This window comes from Protopterus annectens, chromosome 14.part0, assembly GCF_019279795.1.
Source record: "Protopterus annectens isolate FY-2018-M chromosome 14.part0, PAN1.0, whole genome shotgun sequence".
Taxonomy (NCBI): Eukaryota; Metazoa; Chordata; order Ceratodontiformes; family Protopteridae; genus Protopterus; species Protopterus annectens.
Genome location: NC_056748.1, coordinates 52,077,051 through 52,099,166, shown reverse-complemented (window position 1 = coordinate 52,099,166; position 22,116 = coordinate 52,077,051). Strand labels below are relative to the sequence as shown.

The following is a 22,116-nucleotide window of genomic DNA, read 5'->3' as shown; positions in this document are numbered from 1 at the left end:
ATCCTCGGCTCTGACTCGGCCATCTTCTATAGCTCGAGAGCTGTTTACTGGCTCGAGGCTACCCCTTATCCCAAAATGCCCAGCGTCAGCTACCCAGATCTCGTTTGTGATAGTGCACACTAGACATAAGTAGAGTAACCAGTTACCTAAAAACTGGTTGTCCAATACACCTAAACAAGGAAAGAGTCATAAATTACCTGGCATGTGAAGTAATAAAAGATACTCAGCCAGTGAAAACAAAAAAGAACTCCTCTCAATCCTCTAGGAAGGGGGAAGGAGGGAGGGACGCAAGAAGGAAGGCGAGATGAAGACAACTAACATGGAATATTATGGTAGCTAAATAACTTATTTACATTAAGTTGTCCATCTCGCCTTCATTCTTGCTGTTTGGGACAGCGTCCCTAGCACCTAAAATCCCGGGTGGCTCATTGGAACAGACTCTTCAGAACTGTAGCACCAAGGGAAGCTCTGCTCCGGGAGACCACATCCACCTTGTAATGAGAGATAAAAGTGTGAGGGTTTGCCCAAGTGGCAGCTGCACAGATTGAGTCTATGGGCAACCTAGACTGAAAGGCTACAGAGGTGGCTAATGCTCTAGAAGAATGAACTTTTGCTTTAGCTGGTAGCTCTATTTTGTAACTGATAAATAAAGGCAATAGTATCAGATAACCATCTGGATAAGGTCACCTTAGAAACTGGAAGGCCTTGTTTGTTGAAAGCATAAGAAAGAAATAACTGGTCTGACTTTCTTAGTTCCTTAGTTCTGTGGAGGTATACACGCAATTGTCTGTGCAATTCCAATTGGTGGAGCTTGTATTCTGCCTTGTTGCTCTGATTAGGCAAGAAAACTGGGAGATCTATAGATTGATTTAAATTGTTCTCTGAGCAGACTTTAGGAATAAAGGATGGATTGGTCCTCAGAGAAACTCTGTCCTTGTGAAACACCAGGTAAGGAGGATGAACACATAGTGCTTGAAGTTCTGCTTGAATTGTCTGTGCAATTCCAATTGGTGGAGCTTGTATTCTGCCTTGTTGCTCTGATTAGGCAAGAAAACTGGGAGATCTATGGATTGATTTAAATTGTTCTCTGAGCAGACTTTAGGAATAAAGGATGGATTGGTCCTCAGAGAAACTCTGTCCTTGTGAAACACCAGGTAAGGAGGATGAACACATAGTGCTTGAAGTTCTGAGACACGTCTAGCTGAAGTGATAGCAACCAGAAAAAGTGTCTTCCAAGAAAGAGATGTTAAGGAACATGATGCTGCCGGTTCAAAGGGAGGCAACATTAAGGAAGCTAAAACTAAACTGAGATCCCAAGGAGGAAGAGGATCTCTAACTGGGGGTGTAAGAAGAGATGTTCCTCTCATAAAGGCCTTGCAGAGCTTATGAGACATTATGCTAGAATTAAACATACTGATATGAAAATCAGAAATGGCAACTAGTTGTACTCTAATGGTAGAGGACGCCGCACCAGACTGAAAGAGTTGTGCTAGAAATTCAAGAATTTCATGGACTGGGGCTGAGAAAGGATCCAAATTTCTAGATCCTGCCCAGTAAGAAAACCGTTTCCATTTACTAGCATACGTTTTCCTTGTAGTAGACTTATGTAAGGAAACAATAATATCACAGACTGCTGGGGAGATACTGGAAAGCCTGGCTAAGGTTGGAAATGGAGGAACCAGGCTGTGAGCTGGAGAGTTTGAAGGGACTGGTGCAACCCGCCTGATTGATGAATCAGAAGATCTGGAACCGGGTCCAGAATCCACGGTTGATCCAGAAGGTGGAGGGGCAGGAACAGGAACCATATCTGTCAAGGCCAATATGGGGCAATGAGGATCATTTTGCAACCCAACGATTTTGCTTTCTGTATGAGAATTGGTATTAGGGGAAAAGGGGGGAAAGCGTAAAGGAGTCCCTGAGGCCAATCGTGGACTAGAGCATCTCTAGGTATATGACCTGGAAGAGGAAGTAGGGAGAAGTAGCTGCTGCATTTGTTGCTGAGAGGAGTGGCAAATAGGTCGCAGCAAGGCTGTCCCCATTTGCGGAAGACAAGATCCACAACTTCCTGATTCAGAGACCACTCGTGAGGCATGAGGATAGCTCTGCTGAGCCTGTCTGCTATGACGTTGGATTTCCCAGGGATGTGCGTTGCTATCAGAAAACGTTGGGAGGAAATCGCCCATTGCCACAGTCTGAGTGCTTCTCGACACAAGGGGTAAGACTTGGTCCCGCCCTGTTTGTTGATGTACCACACCACTGACATGTTGTCCGTTTGGACTGCGATGGTCCCGGAAGGAAGAGAGTCTTGAAGGGCCTACAACGCTAAGAGCACCGCTCTCATTTCTAGGACATTTATATGCAGATGGTACACGTGAGGATCTCAAGTGCCTTGGACTGTCCTGCCTAGATAATGCCCCACCCCCCATCCTATCAGGGAGGCGTCCGTGATCACTGTGGCTACCGGAGGGGGTTGTATGAAAGGTTTGCCCTGAATTACTAGTGAGGAGACCATCCACCAAGAAAGGTGCCTTTTTGCATGTTTCTGTGATCAGGATCATATGAGACATGGGTAGCTGCTGGAAAGACCACTGCGTGAAAAGAAGCCACTGAAGGATTCTCATGTGGAAAAGCGCTAACGGGACAAGAAGAATGGCAGCTGCCATGGAGCCTAGAGCTTGGAGGACATATCTGACTTGAATCCTTTTGCTCTGCATTAGAATTAACACTTGTTGGCGAATAGTGGAAACTCTTACCTGTGGTAATCTTGCAAACATTTCTTTTGTGTTAAATTCTGTTCCTATGTATGTGATAGACTAACAGGGCAACAAGGCAGATTTTTCGAAATTTACTGTAATGCCTAGTTGAGTGCATGATATGATTGTATAATCCCGTGCCTCTAAGAGTTGATGCCTGGTGGTAACAGTCAGGAGCCAGTCATCTAGATAGGGAAACACCTGGAATCCTTGACGCCTCAGTTGAGCCGTGACTACTGCCATACACTTGGTGAACACTATGGAGGCTGAGGTGAGACCAAAGGGCAGAGCTCTGAACTGGTAATGACTGGCCCCTACGCGGAAGCGAAGAAATCTCCTGGAGCGTCTGTCCATCTTGATATGGTAGTACGCGTCCTGATGATCTATCGAGCACATCCAATTGTCCTGAACAGGACTGCAATGTCACCATCTGGAACTTCTCTTTTTGTACAGATTTGTTCAATCTGCTGAGATCAAGTATTGGTCTCCAGTCCCGTCTTTTTTGGTACTAAAAAGAATCTTGAGTAAGTTCCGGATCCTAGTTGGTCTGTGGGGACTTCTTGAATGGCTCTTTTTTCTAGCAGTCTTGAAACTTCTGTGACTGCTTGATCCCTTAGATTGGGCGGGACACCTGGGATGGGCTTTTTTGATTCTATGGGGGATTGATGGAAGGGAATTTTGTAATCTCTGGATATAATGGATAGTACCCATCTGTCTCTTGTTATATTTTGCCAGGCTTTTGGGTACAGCGAAAGTCTCCCCCCGACTGCCTCCACAGGTGAGTAGTCGGGCAACCCTTCAGGGATGTTGCAAGGGCTTGGCAGAGAAGGTTTCTCTGTCACCTTGGTTTTGCGGTCCCCCTCTGCCACGAGGGCGGCGTCTGTTATTGTTGTTTTCCCCTCTGTCCCTGAGGGAAAAATCACCACGTGTGTCAGGCAAGGGTCTCTGGGATTTTCTGAACCACATTTTTCCGCTCTTCTGACCCTTGGGATAAGGTCTGGAAGGGGTGGAAAAATGGACTCCCACAGCAGAGAGAGTCTTGCTTCTTGCTCACATCTGGTCAACGTGTCATTCACCTGAGGCCCAAAGAGAAAGGAGCCATCAAAGGGAGTACTGGTGAAGGACGCTCGAAAGGGTTCTGCAAACTGACACAGCCGCATCCAAGCATGTCTCCGGAGAGCCACACCTGTCCCTGCGGCTCTGCTCGCTCCATTGGCTGCATAGGAAATCAGCCTCATGGAGGAGTTGACTATGGAATTAAGAGTCGCAAGCTGAGAAGCTAATTTGGCTGGTACTCCCTCAGCTGTAGGATCTTGAAGGGTATCTCCAAGCTCTTTCAGGAGATCCCTTTGAAGATGTGTAAAATGACATAGACAGTTCAGGGTCCTCATTGAAAAGGTCGCTGAAGCAAACAGTCGCTTTCCATATCTGTCCATCATCCAAGACTCTTTGTTTGGAGGATGAACAGATGAAGAGGTTTCTGCTAACTCTTTCTTGGTGGCTGCTGCTACCACCGTGGCATCAACAGGCACACCTTTGGAGAGGAATTGTTTGTCCTGGGGGGCTGTAATAAATTTGTTTGGTCTCCTCGGAGTAGGTTCCACAGAATCTGGAGCTGACCAAGCCTTTCCAGCCACTACACATGAGTGGATCGAAAGGAGGAGATACCCAGGTGGTGGAAGGTCTGGAACCGAATGCATCCATGTATACAGACTCATCCTCGGTACAGGCTAGGGAAGTCCAGTCCCTCCTCTGTATAAGCATTTCAAGGATGTCTGAAAAGGAAACATCTTCAGAGGGGGACATTGGGGACCCTTTCGATTCATCCATGTCTGTATCTGAGGTGACAGACTCAGGGGAGTCTATGTGCTTCCTCTTGCACTTCTTCTTCTGGGGAGGATCTTCCGAGTGATCAGGGGAGGCTTCGGACGAAGAGGGATCACTTCTTATGGAAGAAGTAATAAGGGATCTTAGGACCCAAGTAGAGTAATTTCACCTTTGATAATCACATTGCCAAAGTGGTTAGAAAATCCTTCTACGTGGCCCACCTAATCACAAAAGGGTTCGCATCCAGATCAAAAGAGATCATTGTGCCCCTCTACTCATCACTCATCAGACCCATCTTAGAGTATAACGCCCCATTTTGGATGTACCTTAAAAGACACCTGCAACAGCTGGAAAGACCACAGAAGTACCTCACCAAGAGGATCAAAGGGCTCAAACAGATGCCCTATGCAGCTCAAATGAAGAAACTCCAGTTGTACTCGGTTGTATACCGCCTACTCAGAGGTGATCTCTGCCTGACATACAAGGCCATGTCCAACCCAGAATTGATGGACATGCTCCACCTAAAGAAAACCTTATCCCCTCGAGCCACACGCTCAAGGGATCTAAACCTCATAACAATAAATAGGACGTGCTGGAGGGATAGATTCCTGTCCCAGAGACTTCCCATGCTTTGGAACAAGATCCCAATCTACATTAGGCAGAGCTCCTCGATAACACTCTTCAAAAGACACCTTGACGAGTGGATGGGAAACAGAAAGTTTACCTCAGGGATCACTTCAGTGGCTCTGCTGGACAGAGGCACAGGGAACTAATCTAAGGGGGCGGCAAAAGCCAGCACATTCTGGCTAGGCTTATAAATGCCTTTGGACAGATAGCCTAGTACTCACCTATGAAGAAGATTTAAATTGTTCTCTGAGAGCAGACTTTAGGAATAAAGGATGGATTGGTCCTCAGAGAAACTCTGTCCTTGTGAAACACCAGGTAAGAAGGATGAACACATAGTGCTTGAAGTTCTGAGACACGTCTAGCTGAAGTGATAGCAACCAGAAAAAGTGTCTTCCAAGAAAGAAATGTTAAGGAACATGATGCTGCCGGTTCAAAGGGAGGCAAAATTAAGGAAGCTAAAACTAAATTGAGATCCCAGGGAGGAGGAGGATCTCTAACTGGGGGTCTAAGAAGAGATGTTCCTCTCATAAAGGCCTTGCAGAGCTTATGAGACATTATACTAGAATTAAACATACCGATATGAAAATCAGAAATGGCATCTAGTTGTACTCTAATGGTAGAGGAAGCCGCGCCAGACTGAAAGAGTTGTGCTAGAAATTCAAGAATTTCATGGACTGGGGCTGAGAAAGGATCCAAATTTCTAGATCCTGCCCAGTAAGAAAACCGTTTCCATTTATTAGCATACGTTTTGTTTGTAGTAGACTTATGTGAGGAAACAATAATATCACGGACTGCTGGGGAGATACTGGAAAGCCTGGCTAAGGTTGGAAGTGAAGTAACCAAGCTGTGAGCTGGAGAGTTTGAAGGGACTGGTGCAACCCGCCTGATTGATGAATCAGAAGATCTGGAACCGGGTCCAGAATCCACGGTTGATCCAGGAGGTGGAGGGGCAGGAACGGGAACCATATCTGTCAAGGCCAATATGGGGCAATGAGGATCATTTTGCAACCCAACGATTTTGCTTTCTGTATGAGTCTTGGTATTAGGGGAAAAGGGGGAAAAGCGTAAAGGAGTCCCTGAGGCCAATCGTGGACTAGAGCATCTCTGGGTATATGACCTGGAAGAGGAAGTAGGAAGAAGTAGCTGCTGCATTTGTTGCTGAGAGGAGTGGCAAATAGGTCGCAGCAAGGCTGTCCCCATTTGCAGAAGACAAGATCCACAGCTTCCTGATTCAGAGACCACTCGTGCGGCATGAGGATAGCTCTGCTGAGCCTGTCCGCTATGACGTTGGATTTCCCAGGGATGTGCGTTGCTATCAGAAAACGTTGGGAGGAAATCGCCCATTGCCACAGTCTGAGTGCTTCTCGACACAAGGGGTAAGACCTGGTCCCGCCCTGTTTGTTGATGTACCACACCACTGACATGTTGTCCGTTTGGATTGCAATGGTCCCGGAAGGAAGAGAGTCTTGAAGGGCTTACAACGCTAGGAGCACCGCTCTCATTTCTAGGACATTTATATGCAGATGGTACTCGTGAGGTTGCCAAGTGCCTTGGACTGTCCTGCCTAGATAATGCCCCCCCCACATCCTATCAGGGAGGCGTCCGTGGTCACTGTGGCTACCGGAGGGGGTTGTATGAAAGGTTTGCCCTGAATTACTAGTGAGGAGACCATCCACCAAGAAAGGTGCCTTTTTGCATGTTTCTGTGATCAGGATCATATGAGACATGGGTAGCTGCTGGAAAGACCACTGCGTGAAAAGAAGCCACTGAAGGATTCTCATGTGGAAATGCGCTAATGGGACAAGAAGAATGGCAGCTGCCATGGAGCCTAGAGCTTGGAGGACATATCTGACTTGAATCCTTTTGCTCTGCATTAGAATTAACACTTGTTGGCGAATAGTGGAAACTCTTACCTATGGTAATCTTGCAAACATTTCTTTTGTGTTAAATTCTGCTCCTATGTATGTGATAGACTGACAAGGCAACAAGGCAGATTTTTCGAAATTTACTGTAATGCCTAGTTGAGTGCATGATATGACTGTATAATCCCGTGCCTCTAAGAGTTGATGCCTGGTGGTAGCAGTCAGGAGCCAGTCGTCTAGATAGGGAAACACCTGGAATCCTTGACGCCTCAGGTGAGCCGTGACTACTGCTATACACTTGTTGAACACTATGGGGGCTGAGGTGAGACCAAAGGGCAGAGCTCTGAACTGGTAATGACTGGCCCCTACCCGGAAGCGAAGAAATCTCCTGGAGCATCTGTCCATCTTGATATGGTAGTACACGTCCTGATGATCTATTGAGCACATCCAATTGTCCTGAACAGGACTGCAGTGTCACCATCCGAACTTCTCTTTTTGTACCGATTTGTTCAGTCTGCTGAGATCCAGTATTGGTCTCCAGTCCCCTGTCTTTTTTGGTACTAAAAAGAATCTTGAGTAAGTTCCGGATCCTAGTTGGTCTGTGGGGACTTCTTGAATGGCTCTTTTTTCTAGTAGTCTTGAAACTTCTGTGACTGCTTGATCCCTTAGATTGGGTGGGACATCTGGAATGGGCTTTTTTGATTCTATGGGGATTGATGGAAAGGAATTTTGTAATCTCCGGATATAATGGATAGTACACATCTGTCTCTTGTTATATTTTGCCAGGCTTTTGGGTACAGTGAAAGTCTTCCCCCGACTGCCTCCACAGGTGAGTAGTCGGGCAACCCTTCAGGGATGCTGGAAGGGCTTGGCAGAGAAGGTTTCTCTGTCACCCTGGTTTTGCGGTCCCCCTCTGCCACGAGGGCGGTGTCTGTTATTGTTGTTTCCCCCTCTGTCCCTGAGGGAAAAATCACCACATGTGTCAGGGATTTTCGGAACCACATTTTTCCACTCTTCTGACCCTTGGGATAAGGTCTGGAAGGGGTGGAAAAACGGACTCCCACAGCAGAGGGAGTCTTGCTTCCTGCTCACACCTGGTCAACGTGTCTTTCACCTGAGGCCCAAAGAGAAAGGAGCCATCAAAGGGAGTACTGGTGAAGGACGCTCGAAAGGGTTCCGCAAACTGACACAGCCGCATCCAAGCATGTCTCCTGAGAGCCACACCTGCCCCTGCGGCTCTGCTTGCTCCATCGGCTGCATAGGAAATCAGCCTCATGGAGGAGTTGACTATGGAATTAAGAGTCGCAAGCTGAGAAGCTAATTTGGCTGGTACTCCTCAGCTGTAGGATCTTGAAGGGTATCTCCAAGCTCTTTCAGAAGATCCCTTTGAAGACGTGTAAAATGACATAGATAGTTCAGGGACCTCATTGAAAAGGTCGCAGAAGCAAACATTCGCATTCCATATCTGTCTGTCATCCAAGACTCTTTGTTTGGAGGATGAACAGATGAAGAGGTTTCTCCTAACTCTTTCTTGGTGGCTGCTGCTACCACCGTGGCATCAACAGGCACACCTTTGGAGAGGAATTGTTTGTCCTGGGGGGCTGTAATAAATTTGTTTGGTCTCCTCGGAGTAGGTTCCACAGAATCTGGAGCTGACCAAGCCTTTCGAGCCACGACACACGAGTGGATCGAAAGGAGGAGATACCCAGGTGGTGGAAGGTCTGAACCGAATGCGTCCATGTATACAGACTCATCCTCGGTAGGGGCTAGGGAAGTCCAGTCCCTCCTCTGTCTAAGCATTTCAAGGATGTCCGAAAAGGAAACAACTTCAGAGAGGGACCTTGGGGACCCTTTCGATTCATCCATGTCTGTATCTGTGGTGACAGACTCAGGGGAGTCTATGTGCTTCCTCTTGCACTTCTTCTTCTGGGGAGGATCTTCCGAGTGATCAGGGGAGGCTTCGGAAGAAGAGGGATCACCCAATGGGGTGTCTTGGGGCATAGGTTCCCTACGCTTGGGGTCTGGAGGAGGAGTAGAGGTTGGAACAGACACCATGGGGGGAGGAGCCGATGGAGCTGACAGTAGAGCTGTTTCGGGGGACAGCACACTCCACATGACCTCGAAGGCGTCCCAACCTCTAGGCAGAGAAAGCTCCAGCTCCGAAGAAACAGGAGTCCTTCTCCGAGTCGAGGGTGACGGCTCCGAGGCCGATGTTGGAGCCGAGCTCACCTGTGCCGAAGCTCCGAGGAGAAGAACGGGGTTGGACAAGGGTCCGATGCCACTCCCCCCCCTCGGAGCTGACGAGAGTGCCCCGGCACCCAGATCCCTCGATAGAAGGTACAATTGAGGTAATTGGAGCAGACATCGGAACTAAATGAGAGATGATGATAGGTGCCGATGGTTCTACTACCTGCGGATCCATGGTCTCCGGCTCCGAGCTAAATGTAGTCGGAGGAGGAACAGAAATACAGGCGGTTGGAGCAGATACCTGTTGAGGTGGGCTGGACAGTAATTTTGCCAGTGCCTGTGACTTAAGCAACCTACTTACTACTCTCTCCACATCATGATCCAATAATCTACAGGATCGAGAGGAGTGGGAAGAATGATGGCTACGTTCACTCTGTAACAAGGGTGACTGAGGTGCCGAGTGGATGGACTCCAAGGACGGAGACCTCAGTATCTTATAGCTCCGAGACGGCTCCAAAATAGCAGATTGAGCCGACGGAGGAGTAGCCTTCTTGGTGCCAGCTGGCACCGACATACTTGGTTGGTCAAGTAAAGGAGTCGGCTCTGAAGGTGGAGCCAACGGCTTGACAGACTTAGGGGATTTCGCTGGCTGAGTACTTTTAGCTGGAGAATCCTGAGGCTTCAATAATCCCCGAAGATTTAATTTGTTTTTGTGCTCCTGCAGGACCCCTGGACTAACAACGTGACATATAGAACAGGAGTACTGCAGGTGAACAGCGCCCAAACAATATACACAACTAGTGTGTCCATCTGTCAGAGACATTTTCTGACAGCATGAGTCACACTTTTTGAAGCCAGATACCTTGGTATCCTTAGACATTTTCCCAACAAGAACTACAACAACAATAAGAAAAAGCTATACTACAAAACTAAGAAACAAACAGTCTTTTTTTTTTTTTTTTTTTACAGTTAAGGAACAGAAAGGAGAGCCTCTAATTTAAACGGCTGTCCTAAGGGAGAATTCTCTAATTTAAACGAGTTCAGGGGAAACAGAAGGCCTGCGAGTTATGGAACGACGGCCAACAAAGCTACAACACACAAGAAAGAGATAAGGGATAAAGTAATATATCTAGACAAAAACTTGACAATTTTTTAAGAATAAACAACAATTATAATAATAGAAAAAAACTATACTAAGCCTGAGCCAGTTACGAAGCAACCTCGCAGCTGAGGCGGCAAACAAGATATGGGTAGGTGATGCTGGGCATTCTGGGATAAGGGGTAGCCTCGAGCCAGTAAACAGCTCTCGAGCTATAGAAGATGGCCGAGTCGGAGCCGAGGATTGGCTCCAAACCCAAACAGCAAGAACTAAGGCGAGATGGGCAACTTAACATACATGGTTACACAGAGGCACGGAGAAGAAAACACCTTTAGATGGCTACAAACTGCTGCCTGAAAACTCAAGTTCAAACGGATCAAGAATATACTTGGCTTCCTACAGAAAATCAAGGAAAAAAATACTTATCTACCAATTGCATTACACAAAACATTAACTATAGATATATATATATATATATATATATATATATATATATATATATATATATATATAGATATAGATATATATATATATATATATGGCCATGCCCCTGACCTATGCTGACAGGCCCAAGTAACATGGACCACGCAAACCTGACCAGTTATTCTGTGTGTGACCATGGAAAAAGTCATTATGGAGCTTATCTAAGAATGATAAGATGGACACCCACTTATGTTACACATGAAGCAATGGGGTTTATTAAGGGGAGAACATGCCTTCTGAATCTCGCAATGGGGTTTATTAAGGGGAGAATTTGCCTTCTGAATCTCACATCACTCAACGTGCAACAGTAGGACTTGGTGAAGGACTGAGTGCACACTGCTTACCTTGGCCTTCCTATGACATTCAAGACTATAAAACTGTAGTGGAGCAGAATACAAATAAACCACCAACAATGAAAAACAGTGACAGTGTATAATTCCAAAAACTATAATAAACACTCAAAATAAATAATATGTATAAAAAAAAACACTCCCTTTAGAGTTGACCCAGTAGTCAGAGACTTAGGGACACATATAGATAGTAATCTAGCCTTTGACCATCACGTGTCTACAGTAGTAAGGAAACCATTCTATGTTGTGCAACTTATAAACAAAGGTATGGGATACAAGTCCAAGAAAGTCATTGTTCCACTGTATTCGGCATTCATCAGACTTATCATTGAGTACAATGCCTCCTTTTGGTATGTACCTAACTAGGCATTATCCAATGACTGGAACGTCTACAGAGGTTTCTCACTAAAAGAATACAGGGCATAAGTAAAATGTCCTATGCAGTCTGCCTCAAGGCCCTATCCCTGCATTCTGTCTCCTACAAGTTTTTGGGGGAAATCTATGCCTGGCATACAGGGCATCATGAGACCCCACTCTGATGGATTTCTTGCATATCCACAAAACAAACAAAGCACCAGAATTACCAGTTCTAAAGACTTAAGCCTTGCCCGTGATATAAACAGGACCTGCTGGAGAGATAGGTATGTATCTCAGAGACTACACAGTCTATGGAACAGGCTCCCCATCTATGTGAAGCTAAGTTTCTCCCTAACCTAATTCAAGTGCAAATTAGACAACTGGATGGGGAAATGGAACTTCACCCCTGGTTTGGCACCTATGTCTCTAATGGACACAGGCAACTTGTAAATGGTTCAACTCCCAGGCCCCTGTTTATACTTATCAAGGTTATCAGAACTTGTGAGAGATTTGGGATGTATGGCTAGGCTTAAAAAGGCCCTTGTGGTCGTCAGCCTAGTAAACACCTATGAACCCAATATTCTCCAATGTTCCTGAAATTTGGAAAGAAGACTTCCAAGTGAATGAGTTGGTTCAAGGTAGACTCTGAAGTGACCTTGGGCAAAAAGGAAGGGTTGGTCCTAAGAGTAACCCTATCCTTATGAAAAATGAGGAGAAACGGAGGACAATATACGCAACTCATATATTCTTCTGGCGGAAGTAACTACAATCAGAGAAATGGTCTTCCAAGACAAGAGCTTCAAGGGAACTGTAGCTGAAGCATCAAAAGGAGGGCTAACAAGCACTTGGAGCATCAGAGAAAGATCCCAGAGGAGGTATCCGATCTTGAACTAGGAGGTTACAAAAGAAAAAGTACCCCTCATGAAGGCTTTGGAAATCTTAAGGGCTACTAAAGGAGTATTACCCCTGCCAACATAAAAACTGGAAATGGCAGCTAACTGAACCTTAACAGTTGAAGAACTCAAACCAGCCTGAAAAAGATCATCCAGAAAATCCAAAATAGCATCCAGTGGGGATGACAAGTAGTCCAAAACTTTGGATGAAGCACAAATGTAAAAACACTTCCACCTACTGGGGTAAATCTTCCAAATAGAAAGTTTCTGGTGAGACAAAATAATATGAATAACTCTGTCAGAGAGCTTGGGACCCCTGGTCATCTTTGGAATTGGAGAAACCATGCAGTTAACAGGGGGTGCGGAGATTGGGTGGAGGAATCCCTGTGGAATGGAATCCAGCACTCAATGTGGGTGACACAGGTGAGGCCAGAGAAACGGGAACCAAATTTGTCAGGGACAGTGCAGTGGTGCAGTGTTACTTTACAGCAAGAGGTTTTCTGGTTCGATTCTCAGCTGGGGTGCCTTCTGTGCAGAGTCTGCATGTCCTCCCTGGTTTGTGTGGTTCCCTCCAGGTGCTCCAGTTTCCTCCCATGTTACAAAGATGTGTCTGCAGCAATTCTCCCTGGGCCTCCACAGAAAACTGAGTCATTCCAAGTCAGACTTTCCTCGTAAACAAATAATAAAGAATGGCACAAAGAGAATCACAGTCGCAAGGCAACAGGCTACCTTCTGAAGAAATTTGACTATCAATGGCATTGGAGGGTAAGAATACAGAGGGCCTGGGGGACATACAGAAGAGTATCCTGGGTTGACTGTCCCTTGATGGGAACCAGGTAGAAACTGTTGCACTTCATGCTGGACGGGGTGGCAAACAGATTGCAGAAGGGGGTGCACCAGTGATGAAAGATCCAAGCCACCACTTCTCGGTTCAGGGACCACTTATGAGGAAAAGGAATATTCCTGCTCAAACTGTCTGCTAGGATGCTGGATTTATCCACAATGTGCATTACAATCTGGGGAGAAGTCAACCTGTTAATGGAAATTTGGCTGTCTGAAAGACAGTACCCAAACAGCAGCCCATAAACTCCCAATATTTTACTGGTTTCAGTCTGGACTTGTGACTCACTGTAATACCTAAGGAGACACAGCTGGAGTAAGGAGTCTCGAATTTTGACAAGAGATGCTTTCATGAAAGCAGTCAGAAGCCAATCAGGTAAACAAACACCTGGAACCCCTGCAGCCTGAGCCGGGCTGCCACTACCACCATATGTTTGGTGAAAACCTGGGTAGCTATGGTGAGAACAAGCAGCAGTGCTCAGAACTGATAATTATTGGCTCTCAACTGAAAGCAGAGAACTCTTCTGGACTCCTTTTCTATCTTTATATGATGGTAGGCAACCTTGACATCTACTGAGTACATGCAGTAGTCCTTCCTCAACAGAGGTAGACTGAACCGCACCATGACCATATGGAACTTGGCCTGCTTTATAAAACGGTTCAGTCTGCTTAGATCCAAAACTGGTCTGATGTCCTTGTTCTTCCTTGGCACCAAAAAGAATCTGAAATAGACTCCAGATCCTCAATGGTCTGGTGGGACCTCTTTTGAACGACTCTATTGGGCAGCAGCTTTTGAATCTCGACTGTTGTGTCTCTTCTCAGATGTGGTGGTACATCTGGAAGGGATTTTTGGGATTCTCTTGGGGCAAATGAAAATGGAATCATATAACCTCTGGATATGACCCTCAACACCCATGCTTCAGAGTTGATGACCTCCCAAGCTTTGAGTGGAGAGCCAAGCAACCTCAGACTGCCTCCAGAAAGTGACAATCAGGCAGCCCTTCAGGTACACTGAAAAGGCTTTCTGGAGAATGCCTCACAGAAACCTTGATTCTGTGAACCACCTCGGACATTTGGACAGCATCCTTTATGGTTACCCCCCCCCTCATGACTTAAGGAAGAGAAGATGCTTGCCCTCCTTCTGATTCCTGGAAAATGATAATGATCACTGCAGGGTGGCAAAGTACACTCCCACGGCAGACAGAGTTTTTCTATCCTGTTCCCTTCTGGTGAGCATCTTTTACACCTTTGTACCAAACAAGGAAAAAATGTTGAATGGGGTGTTGACAAAGGATATTTAAAGCAGTCCGCAAAACTAGACAAGTGCATTCAGGTGTGTCGGCATACAGCAATGCCAGTACCTGACTTGCCATCAACCACATTAGACAGCAACCTCATGGACATGTTAGTGATCAATTGCATCATTGATAACTGTGCTCCCAGAGTGCTCAGTATCTTTGGAGACTGCTGGATCATCACCACATTTCATACTTCAAATACAAAGTCCCAAGTCTTGTCAAATGAGCCAGATAACTGACTGCCCACAATACAAAGGTTGCTTAAGTGTATGCATTCCTTCCCAGATGGTCCAAGGCTGAAAACTGTCTGTTGGAGGATAGACAGAGGAGCTCTATTCTGAGATACCCCTTTTTGGGGTCACAGCCACCTTCACTACATCAAATGTAAGGCCATTACTCCAGTGTGGTTGGTCTTTATTTGGGACAAACATCTTCTCCGGCTTTCTGTGGATTGGTCCCCCACCTCGGTTTCTCTCCAAATTCTCCAAGACACTAGGTTGATAAGTACATCTGGATGTGTGACTACCCAGGACGTAGATAGACTGTGACAAAGGCATCCAGAAACAGTGACTCCTCCAGGATGGAGGCTTTTGTGGTCCACCTACCACCCTGTCTGAACAGTTCTAAAACACTGCCAAAGAAGGAGGTGGTGCGGGTGGATAAGAGGCAGCACTCCCCTTCATCAAGATCAGTGTTTTTGTTAAGGTATTCCTCTGGGGACTCCATATGCCTCCTCTTGCATCAACTTTTACTGTGTCCCTCCCTGACCAAAGAGTCTAAAGGAGATCCAGAAGAGGCAGATGGCCCTGAAAGCAGGTATGCCTGGGGGCCAGATGGTGTGGCCTGTCCCAGAGCAAGCTGACATGCATCCACAAGGCCTAGATATGAGGGAAGGGTGAAGATTTAAAGCCTCCACTGACCAGGAGAAAATCCTCTCCACAGCACTGAAAGCCAGGGTTGGTCAACTGGATCTGGCAAACCGAGGATGCAAGTGAGCCGCCAGTACCCATCACCAACCCAACTTGCTCCAATTCCAATCACAGTTGCAGTGTTGAGTGCCAAAGCGTAGAGAAGAAGGGATGACTCCAAAACCTAGAATGTAGACTCTGATCCCAGACCTGAACTCTCAGCCCCAAGGCATACTTGACTCTGATACAGATGGAGTCGAGAATGCCAAGGAAGAAGTTGGTACCTGAAGCATCCAAGCTACAAGAGCAGACCTTAGTGATGGTAGTGTGCCTAGATCCACAATCCCTGGGGCCAAAGGGCTCAGGGGAGGAAAAACAAAAGGAGGAGCCGTACCCTCCAGCACTGGTGCTGAGGCAGCTGGGAAGATACCTAACTTGACCAAGGCTCGCAAGAAGGAAAGCATCAGCTGCTCCAAGTCTGACAGCTTCAAGATGGCAAGTGATTGGACAGAATGAACAGAGAAGACCACCAAAGGAGGTTTAGCAAGCCTACTCATTGGGGTAAGGTCAGACAAGCAGATCTGACCCTGAGAAGCTCAGATTTGGGCTAGAGAAGGAGAAGACTCAGCAAAAAATCCGCCGGTGTTACTGGAGAAAAGGGAGTATGTAACCTACCTGAACTAGTAACTTCCTTGGCTAAAAACAGACTGGGGATGCTAAAAGTGGGAGATTTAGGTCTCTCTGACACCGGTAATAATGAAGATCAGATCAGACTGGGCAGAGTCAGCACCAGCACAGTAGATACAAGAGGCACTGAAGGATGGTGAATCTTTGGCTCTAGCTGCTCAGATGCTGAAGACACAGACCACTTGCGGTCCTCTTGGTCCTTTAAATGGGACTTCAGGTCCTTATCCCTAGGTCTATCCCTCTCCTCAGGTTTCTTGTGAAGGGAAGGGGAAGCAGAAGAAGAAGATGAAGAATAAAAAGCTGCTGCTGGTAACAATAAGCTTGTAAGGACCAACTCTGCCCAGCACTCATTAAGCACTTGGGTCCCAAAGGCCGCATAGCCAGAACATTCAAAGTCCAAATGAGCTGCAATACACACAGAGGTCATGGGCATCTTAAGCTGGTAGCTTGTGCCCTCAAGCTATACACTCTTTAAAACTTTTTTTCTTTTTCCCTTTTCCATCCTAGAAGTAAAAAACAACACAGCAAAAAATACTAAATGTGCAATACCAAGTACGACCTAGCAACCTAACTATTAGCCTAAAAACTAACACAAACCAACAAACCCAACTCTAAAATTAGTACCAAAATACAAGAAAAGGGCAGTAAAGCCCAGGCAAAGAAACAGACCTAATCAACTAAGCCACTACTTACCTACACAACCTACACACAAGATAATACTACTACTAAGAACTATCACTACAACAATGCATATCTGGGGTAGAAGAATAAAGGCTGGTACAGCTAACACTACAAAGGATACAATGAGAAGAGCTCACATTTCAAAATGCGTTCTCTAAATGCAGCAAATAAGTCCTGAAGGTAATAGGGTAGAGCAGTGTATTATGGGTAGAGAAGGCGGAGCTCCCAGGCCTCTGAAAAAGGTTGGCTTCGGATCAGAGTTCAATCCAATAACCCACAGGTTGAAGCCAGATGGAAAAGACAACACTGAATCACTTACACTGCCTACTGACCCGACTCAAAGCTGAAAAGGGTCACTGGACCAGTCCACCTACCCAGTTAACAAAAGTAAACAAAAAACATGAACATTACACAGCTTCTTGCAAATTTATGGAATAAGCTTGCAAATTTATGGAAGAAACTTCTCATTTCCATCAGAATTAGTTAACTTCCTTAAAATAACCTTGAGTACATTACATCTATCTCTATCTATAAACAGACACACATACACTCATGAACTAGAAAATATCAATATGAGATTATGGTACTTAAGGCATCCTAAATTACAAAACATTCCATGGTGTTTCAAAGGATCGAATGAGCTAATGTAGTGGGGTAAAACCTGTCCAAGTCTGCCCCAAATATTACAAAGCAAACCTTAACAAATGGATAAGGGATCTGCTATTTTCAGCGGTGCCTTTACAGTTATACTGAGGATTTACAAGTACACAATCAGAAACATGCAGAGGAACACACACACACACACACACACACACACACACACACACACACACACACACACACACACACACACACACACACACACACACAGTACAAGACTACATACAAGGCCACAGGCATGAACAGAACATACATGACAAGAGACATGCAAAGGACCACAGACACACACAAGGTATCACAGAATCTCAAGCCCATACAAAATTACAGACGTGCACATATTAGTGCCTGTCTCACCTGGAGTGTGAATGGTTGCCCGGCTGCTGCATGTGAGGGTTGTACTGAGCCAGGATTGTGATGGTGTCGCACTGCTGTCCAATGATCAATCGAGCCTGCTGTTCCGTGGCATTCCTTAAATTTATCCCATTATACTGCAAGCAAAAACAACATTCAGTGTATACAAAACTAACAGTAAATATCATTCCAGCTATTCAACACACACCAGTTTACTGGAACAAATAAAATGCTAAGAAGTTTAAATCTGACATTTAAATCCTACAGAAAAACAAGCAGTTTATGATCCCCAAATGATGCAGGTCCAAGTCAAATTACCATTTTACATGAAATGATGGTGCTGCGTGACCCATAATAAGAAAAATCGTCCTTCAGGGAAGAAAATCCCAGGTAGAATGAACCTGTAAAAGGTTCAAAGAGACCAGTGTTCTACCCTGGTTGATAAATTGAAATAAAACAGAATAGAACAGACTGGAATAAGTAAATAAAAAATACAATACACCCATGGGCATGATGATCAAAAGCAAAAATGGCTTCAGAGTACAGATGTACTTACTTAGCATTACCAGCCAGACACTTGAGCACAGAGCTGGATACACATCTAAAAACTACATAAAAACTGTCACCAAGGTAAATGCACCATCTCCCTTATAGTGCAGGTTTAATTTTCCCAAGTATTTTGGGTTTCTAACACCCTGACAGGAATATATCCCATTCCTAAGTCAAAGTTTGATTAAAGTTTGTGAAATTAGTATTATTTCAACCTTTGATGTTAGCCACAACTGCTCTGTGTAGCATGCACAACATGCCCAGAACAGATTCCTTGTGCAATTCATACGGAGTTACACATATTGGTAGCATACCAAAATAAGACTGTAAATTCTTTATCAGACACATTGCTCCTCCTACTATTGGAAAGTACAGTTGTGTACACTTACCATAAATGTAGATGTTCGAGTGTATTCACTGTTGCAGTCATCACATTTGGGTTATCTGCTTGCAGTAGCCCTCAGTCGGCCTGATTATCAAAGTCTTGGGTCCTGCGTCGGTTGCTGTCTCATCTTCCGTGATGTCAAGTCGTCAGAGGTATAAAGCATGCAGCTGCAGCCATTACATCAGTTTTTTTTTTTACCCCAGATGTCAGGAGCCCCCCTAATGGGAAGCAATTAAACAGATATATATACAAGGTTATACCTCCAACAAAAAAGCAAATACACCAAAAAGCTTTCAAGCATAGTAAAGGAGCGAAGAGGTATAGCCAAAAGAAGTCAGGGGGCTGAAGGGAGGGTAACCAGGACTACAACAGTGAATACACTCGAACATCTACATTTATGGTAAGCGTACACAACTGTACTATGTTCTTCCTGTTTCATTGTTGCAGTCATCACATTTGGGTAGATTCCTAAAGCTACAGATGGGAGGAGGAATTTAGATAGAATTAAGACAGCTATAAGGCCCTGCAAGACGGCAGTGGCAAAGCCAGCTCTGGATTTAGAGAAAATTGGCAAATGGTAATGCTTGGTGAAAGTATGTACAGAACTCCAGGTAGCAGCTTCTAGGATGTCTCTGGTAGGGACACCTCTGAGAAAGGCTGTAGAGGTAGATGCAGCCCTGGTTGAATGGGGTCTAATCCCCTGTGGGATACGTTTTCCATGGTGCTTAAAGCAGAAATGAATGCCAATGGCCTATCCATTTAGAAATGGTTTACTTTGAAAAAGCCTTCCCCTCTGCCCCTGCAGCAAATGCCACCATCAGTTGTTCAGACTTCCTTTGAGGTTTAGTCCTGTTCAAGTAAAATCTAACTTGACATCTAAGGAGTGCAGTATCCGTTCCCCTTTGTTCTGTGGATTAGAAAAGAAGGTTGGCAAATGAATGGATTGATTAAGAGCCACAATGGATACCACTTTGGGCATGAAGGAGGGATTGGTCCTGAGGGACACCCTGTCTGCATGAAAGATGATGAAAGGCTCCACTGCCATAAGGGCCTGTAATTCAGATACCCTTCTTGCTGAAGTGATTGCTAAAAGGAAAGCTGTTTTCCAAGAAAGAAATTTTAACTCTGCACTTGCAGCTGGCTCAAAAGGAGGCAGAGTGAGTTTTTCCAATACAAAGTTAAGGTCCAGGCTGGACTTGGGGCTCTTCTGGGTGGTCTTAGGTTTTTGGCCCCTCTGAGAAACTGCTTGAGCAGTGGGTGAGAAAAGAGGGGTGGTTCTGCGTTGTAATGAGCTGAAATGGCTGAGGCGTGAATTTTGATAGAGGAAAAGGAAAGACCCTTGTGAAGCATCTCAGTTAAATACTGAAGAATCTGAGGTAAATTGGGTGCTGCTGTGGCCATCCCTTGAGTTTGGTTCCAGGCACAGAATCTTTTCCATTTTTCAGCATAAGATTTTCTAGTACTAGGTCTCTTTGCCTTCAAAATGACATCCAGCACTTGTTTACTGAGGGACAGTAACGGAGACATTAGGTAATTAGCCAGGCTGCCAGGTTCAGGGTTTGAAGCTGGGGGTGCAGAATCTGGCTTTCCTGCTGTTACAGCAGGGTAGGGGTCTGAGGCAGGTGCCATGCGGTTAGCTGCGACACACTGCGCAAGAGGGGGTACCAGTGTTGGTGTGGCCAGTCTAGTGCAATCAGTATCATCCTTGGTTTGTCCTGTTAGATCTTTAGTAGTACTTTGGAGAGGAGAGGCAGAGGAGGAAAGGCATAAACTGATAGATTTTCCAGATGAAGGACAGAGTATCTAATTTCCAAGCTTGCTTGTGGGGAGTCCTTATGCAGAATTTGTCCAATTGGTAGTTCTGGGGGGAGGCAAACAGGTCTATATCTAGGCTCCCCCATTTGTTTATCAACATGTTGAAAGTCTTTGGTTCCAGTTTCCACTCATGTGGGTCCATGAGATTTCTGCTTAGTTCATCTGCCAGTGTATTTAGTTTTCCTGGCAGTAATTGAGCCTGCAGATGAACTTGGTAGCTCAAGGTTGTGTTCCACAGAGCCCTGGCTAGTCTGTAGAGGGGGTAGGAATGGGCATTCCCCTGCTTGTTTATGTACCACATAACAGTGGTGTTGTCCGTCTTTACCATTAATTGTCCTGGAAGAATGTGGTCCTTGAAGGCTATCAGAGCATTCTGTACAGCTAACATTTCTTTTTGATTGATATGCAGGTGCATTTGACTTTGATTCCATTTGCCCTGAATGCACTTCCCTGCCAGGTGAGCCCCCCCATGCATAGTCTGATGCGTTTGTTGTTAGGGTTTGGATGGCAGGGGGGTAGAGTGAATGGTAGTCTCTTGTTTTGGTGGCAGGCCTCTGTCCACCAAAGGAATTCTAACCGTAGGCAAGGTATGATAGGAATCATTGCTTCCAGATCCTGAGAATGTTGACACCATAGGCATTTTAGATACTATTGTACTTTCTTCATATGCAGTCTTGCATATGGAATTAGTAGAATGCAGGAGGCCATGAACCCCAAGGCTTGCAGTATTTGCCTTGCAGACAGCAGGATTTTTGTGGCCACTAGCTTGAAGTAAGTTGTCAAATGAGTTTATTTCTCTGGCGTGAGGAAAGCCATCTAGGAAGTTGTGTTCAAGCTTGCTCCCAGGAATATAATTTGTTGACAAGGTACCAGCTGTGATTTCTTTTTGTTTATGGTGTACCCCAGACAAGTTAACACCTTTTGTACAAATGCCAGATGATTCAAAAGTATGTCCTGGCTTTCTGCCTGAATTAGACAATCGTCCAGATATGGGTATATCTGAATATTACTTTGCCTGCAAAATGCAATGACTGGAGCTAGGCACTTTGTGAATACCCTGGGCGCAGTAGATAAGCCAAAGGGCAGATTCCCTGATTGGGATGTGCAGGTAGGCTTCCTTTAAATCCAGTGTTGCCAACCAGTCATCTTTGCCTATCATGGGAAGCAACTGGTGAAGCGTTAGCATCTTGAATTTTGGAATCACAAAAAGGTGTTTAGAATAGAAAGGTCCTGGATAGGACGCCATGAGTTGTCTTTTCTAGGTACCAGAAAAGTCTTGAGTAGAAACTTTGTCCCTTTTCCTCTTCTGGTACAGTCTGGATAGGCTTTAATCTTAAGAGATAGAGTACTTGCTTTTGAGCCTCTGCCCACTGATTTGGGGGTAGATCTGGCCAACCGTTTGGGGTTGGTAACTTGTGGAAGGGAAATCTGTATCCTTGGGAAACTATGTTTAAAACCCATTTGTCCTGGGTAATGAGTTCCCAGTATTTTGCTTGCAGAGCAA

At 45.4% G+C, this 22,116-nt stretch overlaps 1 protein-coding gene across 1 annotated transcript in view; it reads right to left on the bottom strand.

Moving 5' to 3' along the window:
* Positions 1–22,116, bottom strand: part of DLG5 (discs large MAGUK scaffold protein 5) — a 3,463,687-nt gene that overhangs the window by 862,068 nt on the left and 2,579,503 nt on the right. Inside the window, exon 24 of the mRNA XM_044055764.1 lies at positions 17,867–18,000. Coding sequence (XP_043911699.1) covers positions 17,867–18,000 — 134 coding nt within the window. The remainder of the gene's footprint in view (positions 1–17,866; positions 18,001–22,116) is intronic.